Genomic DNA, 13,287 nt, shown 5'->3' with positions numbered 1-13,287 from the left:
AGCCTCTTAATCAGAGTATTGTCTTAATCGTATTAAAATCGGAGTATTGATGTCATGTAAACGTACTGACTGCTAAGTTGATACTCTAATACACTCAATTCAATTCCTGGAGGGCCACAGCTCTGCACAGTTTAGCTCCAAGCCTAATCAAACACACCTGATCCAGCTAATCAAGCTCTTCAGGATTACTAGAAACTTCCAAGCATGTGTGATTTGGAGCTGGTTGGAGCTAAACTGTGCAGAGCTGCGGCCCTCCAGGAATTGTGTTTGAGACCGATGCATAAAAATGCTTAGGAAAACAGTACATTTTTAATTACAAATAACTTTTTATAGATATTTCACTATTGAGTTTTCTCTTGCCATGTCTGCCATCATTGCCTCCGCCACCAAAGGATACATGCGATGCAGCCTTAGAATTCAGTCAAACTAGGCAGAATAATTAAAAAGTCTAACTTTTGAAACAGCCATTGAGTGGGGAGTCCGCCTCTGATGCTTTAAAATAGTGCCTATGTAAGCAGCTCAGTAGGTTTTGGAAAAAAGCTAGAGCTGCACAAAGAAATATTAGATCCTGAGAGAAGTATCACTCACCCTAGTCTCCCATCCATGGCGGCGGCACCTCCTGGGATAATCTTAGTGATGAAGATTCCTGGATCATCAGGAATGTGTGGATTATCCACTCCTCCAGCAATACTGAACCCGAGGCCAGAGTTGCCCTATTGACGACATACATGAGTTGATTATTATAGACGAGGAAATGTAGAGTTTTCATAAAGATTTTGGATAAAGTTTGCATCTGTTTTTTGGAAGACACCTGGCCCTCAATACTTTGTAAACACTATCTAGGCATGGAGAGTTTTCTGCTGCTAAATATAGGAATTTGTGGTGCGCAATTCAAGAATCCAAAAATCTTATCCGTTTCCGCCTATTTCCTCCCTCCGTACTTCATCACTTCTTACACTGCTGTTTTCATTCCAGTGCCAAAAAGCTGAGACAGGCTGGTCTGTCTGACAGTCACATCTCAAAAGACAGGCCCTAAAGCAGACAGCTGAGAAAAGACTTCACTTTATTATTTTCTATAATTAATGAGCAACGGTCGCAGCAAATTAGTACAGAGTGGAGCTAAGACATCCCAGTGTGCCTTTCCTGCTCCAGAGCCACTGCGAGAGCTCCCACTAAAAAAGCGAACACACCCACGGACCTTTTAACGTGTGAGATCTTAACATTTATTTAGGCCTCAGCGTGCAGAAATGGCACTTAGAAAACAGCCCTGCAATTATGCTGAAAGCTCAGAGATGCACCCAAATCCAACATCCACTGCTGTTTAATGAATGGCCTATGCAAACGGATTTAGATTCATTTGCATTGAACAAACTTCAAGTATGAAAAGACCTTGCAATGTTAAAACCACGCTAGTTCCTATGATAATTCTTCTTTTGATAAGAACAGCACCTGTACATGATGAACTTCATAGTACTATCTGACAAGTGGTGCATTTTCAGTACTCTTTAGTAGTCCAAAAATATTGTCAAAATGCTGATTTTTTTATATTATTATCCTCAACTGACATAATACAAGAAACAAAATCACAAAGTAACTTAATCACGACACATCTAAACATGCCTTTCATTTCATTTGCATATATTTTCATTCATTTCAATACATTTGAGTATCATTTAATCTGACTATTATTTAATCATACTGATTTTAATGGTTAAAGAATTGGGTATATCTGTAGATTTTCAAATGGTGTGATTATTATGTGTTTCTAAGGTATTGACAACTGTTTTACCCCAAGTATTGACAGAAAGCCTCATTTTAGCATCACAAATCCAGTGATCACACCTTTCGAATACATATTGAATACATGTTACATGCATTATGGATTTTATGTCAGTTTAGTTGTGATGAGTGATCATTACAATACTTTAGCATTTTTCATTCAGCAGCACCAATCTTTACTACTAAATTAACTGATGTTTAGATTAACAATACTGAAAGATGATTTTGGAGATGATTTTTAATATCATTTCCAACCCTAATGTTTTGTGATGAGACTAGTGTTTTGAAAATGTACCAAATTACATTGCTTAAAGTTCAATTTCAGGCATTAGCTCAACATTTACTGCCATCTAGTGTCCAGGTCCCCATAGGCACAGTATCAATGTTTGGAGGAGAATATTGGCAAATTTTACAAGACCCTAAAAAACAGACTGAATGATATTTACCCTTTCCAAAATGATTTCTTCATATTTATACATGCCATCACTCCCATTCACCTGTAATAGACAAAAGAAAAATAACAGACTCATAAACAGAGTCATTAGACGTGATGTAATGCCAACAAATTATACACAAGAAGGTCACAACTATAATTAATTATGTAAAAGCAGAAACGCTATAAACTCAGCGCAATAAAAATGAATGGTATGAATCACGTACAAGGCATAGGGCCGATAAACAGTCAAAGACAACTCATTATAACGGTTAAATAATAATAGCACTCCGCAATAAAACTACAGTCCACATCTGCTGTCATTTAATCTGTGCATATTTTTATTGTTATTATCTCATGTGCATTGGGAAAGGTTTGGCCGGGTTGAGGGGGATAATTCCACGTGGCAGGCAGTCAGGCAGGCAGGCGCTACTGGAGGTGCTGAGAGCATGAAGCAGATACTTACATAAGGGCCTGCATCCAGTGAGTCTGCGTTCACAATGATGGGGGGAGGGTTTGCCTGTGAGATGAAGAGATGCACATTACCTCAGTGTGTGAGGCTGGTGGCTCACACATATGCACACACACACACACACACACACACGCACGCTGTCATGAGAAGACAGTAAATGCATGCCATGGGAACAGTGGGTCTCAGCAGAGCATGGTACATCATCACCATGATGTGACGCTTCAGGGGGAAGAGTGAGGACAGGACTGGAGGTGTGAAGATTACAGACGGCCTGTGGTCTGCCGCTGAAAGAGAATTGCAGTTGAGCCGAGGAGAGACAGTACTATGTGTGTTATTGCCCTCCGGCTAGTTAATTTTTTCATGTTTAAGCAATATCGCATAAATATCAGCACGGCTATGATTACACTTTTTTTTTACTTTTATTAAGAAAGGATGCATTAAATTGATTGAAAGTGACAGTAAAGGCATTTATAATGTAAGAGATTTCTACTTCACATAAATGCTATTCTTTTGAACTTTCTATTTATTAAAGGATCCTGAACTGTTTCCACAAAATATTAAGTATTATAATTACAATTATAAATATTAAAATATTAACAGTTTTCAGTACTGATGATAATAATATTTCTCGAGTACCAAATTGAAGTAGCGACTGCTGAAAATTAAACTTGGCATCACAGAAAAAAAGTTAAAAATTGTAATAATATTTCATAGTATTACTGTTTGTACATTTAGTAACATTTTAGTCTTGCATTTTAGGCACAATAGATGGAATTATTTTGTTTATTTTTCGGTCTTGCACTGAAAATATCTCCGGAGTGGGTTCATTTCCTTCCAAACTCAAACTATTTTTTTCAGTGTAACACAAAAGGAGAAATTCTGAATCTTTTTTCCATAAAGCAATGAAAGATATTTAGAAGGGGCTGTCAAGCTCTAAAAAGGTTTAAAATACCAAAAAAGCACCATCAGTGTACTCCATTTGACTCGTATGCTATATTTCAAGTCATAAAATAGCTTTGTTTGAGGAAAAAGACCAAAACTTAAGAACTTTTGGGAGTTTCTACATTCTATACACAAGAGCATCTTGAACATTCTGCAGAATGATCTTATTTTGTGTTACACAAAAGAAAGAAAATAACATTGGAGCCAAACGACATAGGGAAAATTTCAGACTTTTTGGTAAATCATTCCTTTAATACATAGCAAAGAAGTGGGAATGTACAAATTCATGTCCTCCTGTCATTTTAGGTATTGTCCATAGAATAGTCCATGCTCTTAACAAACCATATGGATGAATGAGGCTGTGGACCAACTGACATTCATGGCCTTTCACATGCAAACCTTGTTGTGTTGGTGAGTATTGATCCGATTGATCTGTGGTGAGGTGATGCTGACAGGGCCGCCGGGTGACCAATAGAGAGGAGACTACCTCTCCACCCCCTTTAGTACTTAAGGAGTGAAGCACTAGATTATCACTCCAATTCATACTAAATCCCATAGACCTCTTGTAATCAAGCCACACACATTGTTTTCCAGTAAAATATCTAAACATTTTTTAAATGAGATAAATTCACTCAAGAAACAAAATACTGTAACATCATTAGAGAATATATCTATTTTTAATTTTTTTTACCCAATTGGCAAATAATTTTCTTGCTTGGTTCAATCATAAATAAGCTTAATTTGAGATGTATTCTTTTCGGTGCTATTATTGTTAATATAAACACTGATTATAAAACATACTCTTGTAATTTAACTTTCTTAGTAGCCTTGCCATAATCCACATACGCGTAACATGAAATAACACACATTTCTAAGATCACTTTGACTGCTAAATGTACATTGCGTGCACTGATGCTTTAAATGGTCAGAATTTTGAACGTGTAAATGGGTAGAACCACTGCAGATAGCTTTATATAACGTTCAGCGATAGTGCACAGATATTTACCCCACTCACTTTCCCTGTGGTTGTCACAGCAGCTGCGGCTGATTGCGATTCAGTTGCAGACCCTGAATAATTTCTGCACCTCTCTAAGCCAGTAAAGACCTGAAAAGACCATTTGAGTTACAAGAACATATTCTAAAAGCGTTTCCTACGTCACCACCTCTATTTTCACCTGACACTTCCTTCCTCGTGACAGGTTTTCACAGGTGTAGACAGCACTCAGGTACAGCTAGCTCTCTAGCGTGAGAGGTTAGCGCAGCGGCAGCTCCATCTAGACCTCTGAACACTGGGTAAAGAGCTGCTCTTAAAGTCTAGAACAATCTCATTGGTGAACAAATGCAATATTATAAGACTTCTGCATTTGCATCGCTTATTTTTCTGCACGAGCATTAACCACCATTTTGTGTTAAAACTATAGGAAATCAAGAGTAATTCAATATGATTTACATATCGAGTGCTGACTGATTCTAGGTGCGTCACTAATGATATACAATACACTTTGTACTTACTGTACACAAAACACTATGTACTCTGCCAGAGAGTATGATTATTATAAGAGTAGTGTCATTTTATATTAAATGTTTTTGTCCTTTTTCACTTTAAGGAAATTACATTTCAGATGCAATGACTAGTTGCTTTTCCCAGTTTATCATGGCAAAAAAAATAAAAAACACTGAAACATTCTTCAAAATATCTGGTTTTGGGTTCAGAAGACAGAAAGTCAACCAACTGATTCAATCTTATATGCGATAACACAGACTACCGTTCAAAAGTTTTGGGTTGGTAAGTTTTATGTTTTTGTAAAAGGTCTCTTATGCTTACTAAGACTGCATTTATATGATAAAGTAATAAAAACAAGTATGATATGATATTTTTACAATTTAATATATATATATATATATATATCTATAAACTATATATCAACTCACTTAAAGTCTGCCTCACACTACACCGTATATAAGTCCAGGTTTCTCACTATTTGCTATTGCTAATTGGCTCACCAGTTTCAAAAACAGACATGAGAACCCTTTGACAAAAATAGACAAAACTGTGAAAAACAGTGCACTAACATCGTAAGCATAAACCGGGAGCAAAATGACAATAATAAAAGGAACTAACTCCACTAACTAATCTTCAGCACTGTGTTTTCAGTCAGACATCATTTTGATATGTTCGTGAAAAGGCCTCTGTGACAAGTGAATTGTATACGCCCCCTTGTACAGTTGCAAAAGAGGAAAATGTATGCACAATGCCTCTGTACACCATGTAAGAACATCTTGGACAATAAATTATACTTATACGCCGCCACAAATTGGCATGTTCGAGCACAGAGGCGCCAAAGACAAGGCTGAAGCGTTTTAAAATCAGTGCCCTCCTCTTCTCTCATCCATGGAGATATTCCAACAGAGAAAGTGATGCAAGGAAACAGGTGAATATACAGCCTGCCATACAGTACCATTAACTCTCCAGATGCTAATTAAGCATGAAATGTGTTGCGGTAATAACACAACAGACCTCCTACGCTATCGGCCCCTTAAACCCAACAGAAAAAAAGCCATCGTCATGGTCTAAGGGATATGGGTAGTAATCTCTATGTTTCTATCATACAACACAAGCAAACGAGATAAAGGAGGATGATCATCTCAGATGCAGTAATCCAGGATGCTGCCGCTGTCTTTGGAGGAGCTGGTGGATGAATGTGCAGCGGTATCACTGAGCTATGTGACAGCGATATGTGACCTGAAGTGTCCATGTCCTGAAGAGAGGCTTATACCATCACTGCTCATAACTCTCTATCCCAGATTAAAAAGCAGAGGGATGACGGAGAGGTGAGGTGATGGAGTCACATAGAGGCGTCACCAGCCCTGGGCTTTCTAGGGTAAAGTCATACAGAATTGTTTTTTTTTTTTCGAGCCTCTAATCTTTTTTTCACCCTACACAACTGCTGCTGTCCATTGTTATGCAGTGAGATGTTCAAAAGCAACATGCAGCCCGGTGCTTTGTACAGTTTTTAAAAAAAAAAAGCACATCTATGAGAAGCATGATGGGGCAGCGGTAGTGACAGTCTCTTAATGCTCTGAGCAGACCGGGTCTGAAGGTTCAGCTGAGACAGCCAAATCGCTGTGACAGGGGCAGGTGAGCAAGTGGTGCCACAGCTGGCTGAGACTAGCCACAGCTAATCATACAGATAACGTTCACCTCAAAGTTCAAAGAGAAAGTTCTGTCATCATTTACTCAACCTCATGTTGTTCCTAACCTATATGATGTTCAGAACACAAAAGAAGGCATTTTGATAAATGTTTCTATTATTTTGTGCATTCAATTAATGTTCAAAACATAAAAATCACTGAAACATTTTTTAATTATCTTCTTTTATGTCCAAAGCAGAAAAAAAACTCATACAGGTTTGGGTTGACTTGAGGGAGAGTAAATGATTTTCATTTCATAAACTATCCGTTTAAGAATACAAGAATTACAAACATTAAATGGCTCACTTATTGCTTCTTTCTGTCAAATTATGGCATGGAATCAGAAATGCTGTTTTCTCTTCTAATGCACATTTTGTGCATGATTCATCAGTGCATGTTATTCCACATGTAAAAAATGATTCTTCGTTACTTTTTTTATGTAAATGTACGTTTTAAACCTGCCCCCCAAACATCTTGCTCCATTCAAGTACATATCACTCACTTTTTTCAATCCAGTCAATTACAGGTGGTTAAAATCCTGTCCTGTCCTAAATTTCTCTCATTAACATCTTGTTTCAGTCTGAAATATGTCCAATTACAGAAATAAAATGGGTTGCAAACCTCATTAGATGTATGAATAAATATTTCACATTTAGCCAAAACGTTCCACTTAAAAGGGCTCCTTTACATATTAAAGGGGCAGGTTCATCCCAAAAAGAAAAATCTGTCACTCAATACTCTTCACCCTCATATGGTTTCAAAACTATATGAATTTCTTTCTTCTGAAGAAGATATTTAAAAAAAAAAATAGAAGATATTTTGAATATATATATATTAGCAAAATACACACACACACACAAATATACATATAACCAAAATATATTTCCTCCAAATATCTATGTGTGTGTGTGTGTGTGTGTGTGTGTGTGTGTGTGTGTTCCACAGAAGAAAGAAACTCATACAGGTTTGGAACAACATGAGGGTTAGTACACGATGACAGAATTTAGATTTTTGGGTGAACTAAGCCTTTAATTTGACCTTTTCAGTGGTAATGCCAGACTGATTCCAGATGTTCACAAATGCTTGCCGTCACATAAGACTGGCCCGAGAGAGGTGAGAATACAGAAACGGTAAGAAGCAAAAGTGACAAACAGCACAAGGCTGGAGGGTGTCCAGATGTGGCAGAAGGGAAAGACTAAAGGGTACGAGAGGGATTAGACAAATCTGGATTAGATTACAATAAATCCCTTAATTTCCTTTTAATTCAAAGTCTAATCATTAAAGGCTTTTTTTTATCAGCCAGCTGTCACTGCACCGTTATCTCCAGCTGCAACACACACACACACACGTTGCTTCTGAACATCCAAGTACTGTAAACACAATTTGACTTTCATCATCTACTTATTAAAATTCTGTCTTTGGTTTTCTCACACTGTCTTTTTGTCTTTCTCTTAACAAACCTCTGTAACATCTACAGAACTGCTGTCAAATTGTAATATCTCCATGTGTGTCCACTGATGGCTCATCTGCCAGATCTGTCTCCATCTGTTGCAACCTAGGAAAATCAATGAATAAACATGTCTCTGTATCTCGAGTCAATACTCTGGATAGGCAGCTCATTTATTGTAACTGTTGCTGTAGCTCCAGTTTGCTCATTAGAGGAGTGAATTTGCATTAGCTCCCTGCGCAATTGCCCCTGTCAGGCTTTCCTAATTGGACTTGGCCAGAGACCCTTGGGACCACAATCCGACAAAGGCTCTCACTGAATCAAGGCAAGCACCGGGGCAAGCGCTTCATCCAAATTGTTAAATAATCAATGTGTTCCTATGGCAACGGCTACTCTGGCCTCTGCATTGACTGGAAGGAGCGGGCAGAGTCTGCCCTCCCTCGTTCATCTCTCTCAGGATGTACGCTGGTGATGACGCCATGACAGCGGTCCAGTCTAGCCACATACTAGAGTGGGATTAACATGCCCACCAAGTCCCATTTGGTTCTGTTCGAATCGCACGGCGTAGGTACCGGCTATTGTCAATCACACCATTTCTAAAGCCTCAACAATTGCAGCATTCAGTGCCAGAGAGTTTTTGGGTGTGACCGTGCTCCATATCAGCACGTGCTTGACATTTTAAACCATATCAATTTAATTTCTAAACATAACCCTTTATATAAAGGAGAGCTCTTGTTTCATAAAGAGCACACGGGACAATTATATAATAAAAAAAAACATGTTTCTTCAGTACTTAATTGTTTTATTCTGAATATTTTCTGACCTCGTTCACACACATTTTTAAGTAAATAATAATAAAAAATGGAAATAAAGTTTTTTTAATAATAATAATAATAATCATAATTTTAATGCACTAACTTTTCAAGATTTTTATATTACCCTCCCTGGATATTCAATAAAAATCAAAGTTGCATGAAGCTTGCACATACAATAATAATAATAATAATAATATATTATTATTATTATTAACATTACAATTATTATAATATTAAATTATTGTTATTATTATTGTTGTTATTATTATTGTTGTTGTTATTATTATTGCCAAATATTGGATTTAGTCTTTTTGTCAACTTGCTTTTATTTATTTTTTTGGAACTGACTGGTCATAGGTCTCATTAATCTGAGCTTATGCTGACAAAATTATCGACCTATTATGCTTTTTTCACAAACAAATGTAAGTGCATAAGCTCAGATCAATGTGACCACTGTGCTAATTGAAAGAAAACAAGGCGACAAAAAGATTCAATCCAAGATTGGTTATAATAGTGCATAATGAGAGATTTACAAGCAATTTTTAAAGGGCCGGTCACCAAATTAGGTGAAGGAATTTCAGCACAGTACAAGGGATGTGCGTGTGTGTGTGTGTGTGTGCGCGTGTGTGTGTGTACATGCAAACTTTGGTACTTTTGTGCTGGTTATTGAAAATAAATAAAAACAGTTGCAATGCCACCCCTCCAACTATATACATCCATATATATACCATATATCAAAAAATAGCATATATAACATTAGTCTGAAATCCTACATCCTTTGCTCACTTGATCCCATCATGAAGGTAGCGCTGTCAGATACTGTACCCTCAGATGATCCCTGCTTGATATAGAGACAAGTTATACTAGGGGAGCAAGCAATTCATTTGGAGTGTAAATAACTAATACTTCATGAGCTAAAAACTACAGCACACCTAGGAGGGTCTAGACCTAAAATTTAGAACCCACAAACAGGCAGCAGGTCTGTTAAGATAGGATTACAGAAAGAAAAGAATAAAACAATGCTAAATTCAAACAAGTACAACTTTACCTATATATAAATTGAATACAGCTTACAGATTTGGGTTTAGTTGATGTCCTAAAGCAAAAGCAGTGATTTTATGCTGAATATGTAGAGAGAAAACTAAGACAGAGAAGTAGCTACTCTTAGATCCTCTCTTGTTAAGCCTCAGTGGGTTTTATAAGCCACGCTGCAATTCAATCAATAAGACTTAATTACCATGCACCCAACATTGCTCAGGGACACCAGAAGGGGAAAGTCAGAGACGCAGGAATGTATGTGATAGAGAGGAGAGATGGACATCTGAAAGTTTGTACTCTTTTTGTTTGTACTCTAAAACAAGTACAAGCAGAAACATGTTGCAGGTGATTTAACACATATGGGAAAATGCAGAAATCAAGTCGGGACGGGTCTCAAAATGGCAGTGTTTTGGTAGCACTGACTGTAAATAAACTGAATAAAGTGTATAGTTTGGCCAAAGTGTATGAAAATTCAGTCATAATTTACATATCTTCATCTGTCACTGTCATTCCAAACTGGTATTCTGTTATTTTATGATGGAACATATAAATAAAAATAGTAACCGTAATATATTAAGTAATATTAAGTAATACAGTGAACATAATTAATTTGTTGGACTCTGAATACAAATATGGCTTAGATACTTGCCTCGGTAGAGGATCCCTGGTTTTCCAAGGTATCGGCATCGGCTGTCAAAAAAACAATATCAGTCGACCACTAGTGATAATGACAGATTTTTCATTTTGGGCTCTTTATGAATTGAATTACTGTGATCGTAAAGGGTCCTTAAACAGTCAGCAGTTTTATCTGTATCCTTTCTGCAAAGTTACTGAAGCATGTCCTGGCTGTGTGTTCTGTTTGGTCATGGTGAGCAGCTCCAAATGAGCCTCAGTGAGGTCACCAATCTGACCTTAATGATGATATTAAATATTACATGGGCTATAAATAACCCAAGCTAGCCCGAGTGTACAAACAAGTGTGCCTTTAGCGTCTACGATGTGTAATATATGGTGAGTTATGCAGCGTCAGTCTGACTAGCGGGAGCTGGTTGACGAGGAACACATCAGCAAAATACGAGTTAATAATTCAATCTACGCTGCCCTGTCTGATCACACTGTTGCCAGGTTACGTGAACCACTGCCGCAGCAGTGCTGTAATCATCTCTATCATTACACTGTGAACACAGCCTAAGTCACCATTCAGAGTGCTCTGCATTCTATCACAACAGGCTGAGAGAGAATCTGATGCAGTGATGCGATACGTCACTGCGTCTGCTGTGGAGATTTATACTAAAATGCTACCGTACTTCATTACATTCATATAGAATGAATGAAACGAATAACAAGTGCTGTTTTGAGTCCAATGCTCGTTTCTTCTCTGCTACTGGCTGGTTGCTACCCCTTGTTGCTAAGCTGAGAGCTGTGCCCACTCTTCTGCGTGCTGTCCTGTGCCAAGAACAAGGAATATATTCAATCAGAATTTTTTTCTTTTTATTTGAAATCTGTGTTGTCTAGCTGTCATTACGAGAAATGTGACTTCAGGCATTTTAATGTGAGAGTTCACAACAAAATGCAAATCCTGCCATCATTTATACTCAAATTGTACCAAGCAAAAATGAATTTCCTTCAAGGAACACAAAAATGAGACATTTTTGATGAATGTCCATGCTTTTCTTTTCCATACAATAAAAAAGGATGTTGACCAGGTACTGCCAAGCTTTAAAAAGGCCAAAAATTACCTACTTAACTATATTCCAGGTATATAATATAATACAATATAATATAAAAAAATCATATCAATAACATTCCAAATGTGCCAAGCTTTAAAAAGGACAAATAACTTAAATTACCTACTTAACTTGTGCATATATATATATATATATATATAAATAGAAATTATGTATCTATAATTATTATAATTATTTAATATTGATAAAAAGTTATGTATATTCCAGTGAAATACAAACACATTTGTCAAAGCAACTCTCCTCAGTCATTAAAGGGGTCATCGGATGCCCATTTTCCACAAGGTGATATGATTCTTTAGGGTCTTAATGAAAAGTCTATAACATACTTTTGTTAAAATTTCTCAATGGTAGTGTAAAAAACACCTTTTTTACCATGTCAAAATCAGCTCTGTTTTTAGGAAGCCATTCTAGTCCATGTTGCTTTAAATGCTAATGAGCTCTGCTGACCCCGCCCCTCTCTTCCATGATGAGCAGTACTGTTTACTTTAGCCGCGAAACTGGCTAACTAGCACGTTATTAGGAAAGATGATTTGCATAGATTCATGAAAAAATCTTATCCTCACTTCTGTAGATGAAGCTGGATCACTCATGATTCGCACGAACATAGACGCATTTAGGCAGATTGGGGATCATAGCATTCCCTTCAAAACTAAAGTAACGTTAATCCTCTGCTTCTTCAGCGGCTCAGATGTCGAGAGTTAATGACGACTGCTGTATTCATTACTACATCCAACAACAAAACACCTCAGTCGCTTAATCTGAGACATTCTTGTCTTCCCCTGCACCGGAGTCGACACAATGGCGGACAGCTCTCAGCTCACTCAGGGCGGGTCTAAGGTAAAATGGACTTGTCAATCAACTATCGTAGGAGGGGCCTGTACAGAACTACGTCGTTCTGACAGGAATCTCAGAACAGCCTGATTTGAGAAAGGGGATTTTAAAATAGGGATTTTTATGATTATAGGATGGATGTGTACACACACTTCCAACACACATTTATGTTCAAACAACCTGTAAAGTGAATTTTGCATCCGATGAACCCTTTAAGACTTGTATTTTAAATTAAGTTATTAAGTTATTGTATAAGTCTTAATGAACCAGCAAAATTATTTAAACCAGACTTACTACCTTACACAGTTTTGTTAGTAAGTTAAGTACACATTTTTGTAGTGCACTTGTTTCAAAAGACATGAGGGTGAGTAATTACAATCTTCATTTTCAAGTGAATTTTATTCCTTCATGAACTGCAATATTGACTGTAATTTTCCATGTAGCGAATGTCTATGAGACATCAGCTTTGCTCTGGCAGGCCTCATCCTCTCACATCATGACCTTGCTGCGTGTTGCATCTCCAGCAGTCACTCTGGCGATCCATAACGCCCTGTGCAGCAGGCAAAAGTGCAGCAGACGTGATTCACAGG

General features: G+C 37.3%; 1 protein-coding gene across 4 annotated transcripts in view; it reads right to left on the bottom strand.

The window, feature by feature from the left end:
* The window catches only part of LOC306853572 (disks large homolog 3-like), a gene marked incomplete at its 5' end in the record, with an annotated part of 86,489 nt that overhangs the window by 36,246 nt on the left and 36,956 nt on the right, over nucleotides 1–13,287 (bottom strand). For all 4 annotated transcript variants that reach the window (XM_079391080.1, XM_079391079.1, XM_079391081.1 and 1 more), the window contains 3 exons: nucleotides 589–713; nucleotides 2,226–2,276; nucleotides 2,679–2,732. In XM_079391080.1, coding sequence (XP_079247206.1) covers nucleotides 589–713; nucleotides 2,226–2,276; nucleotides 2,679–2,732 — 230 coding nt within the window. The remainder of the gene's footprint in view (nucleotides 1–588; nucleotides 714–2,225; nucleotides 2,277–2,678; nucleotides 2,733–13,287) is intronic.

Source organism: Barbus barbus, assembly GCF_936440315.1.
Source record: "Barbus barbus genome assembly, chromosome: 33".
In the NCBI taxonomy this organism is placed as follows: Eukaryota; Metazoa; Chordata; class Actinopteri; order Cypriniformes; family Cyprinidae; genus Barbus; species Barbus barbus.
Note: the sequence above shows the minus strand (reverse complement) of the source record. Positions and strands in the feature narration are given on the sequence as shown.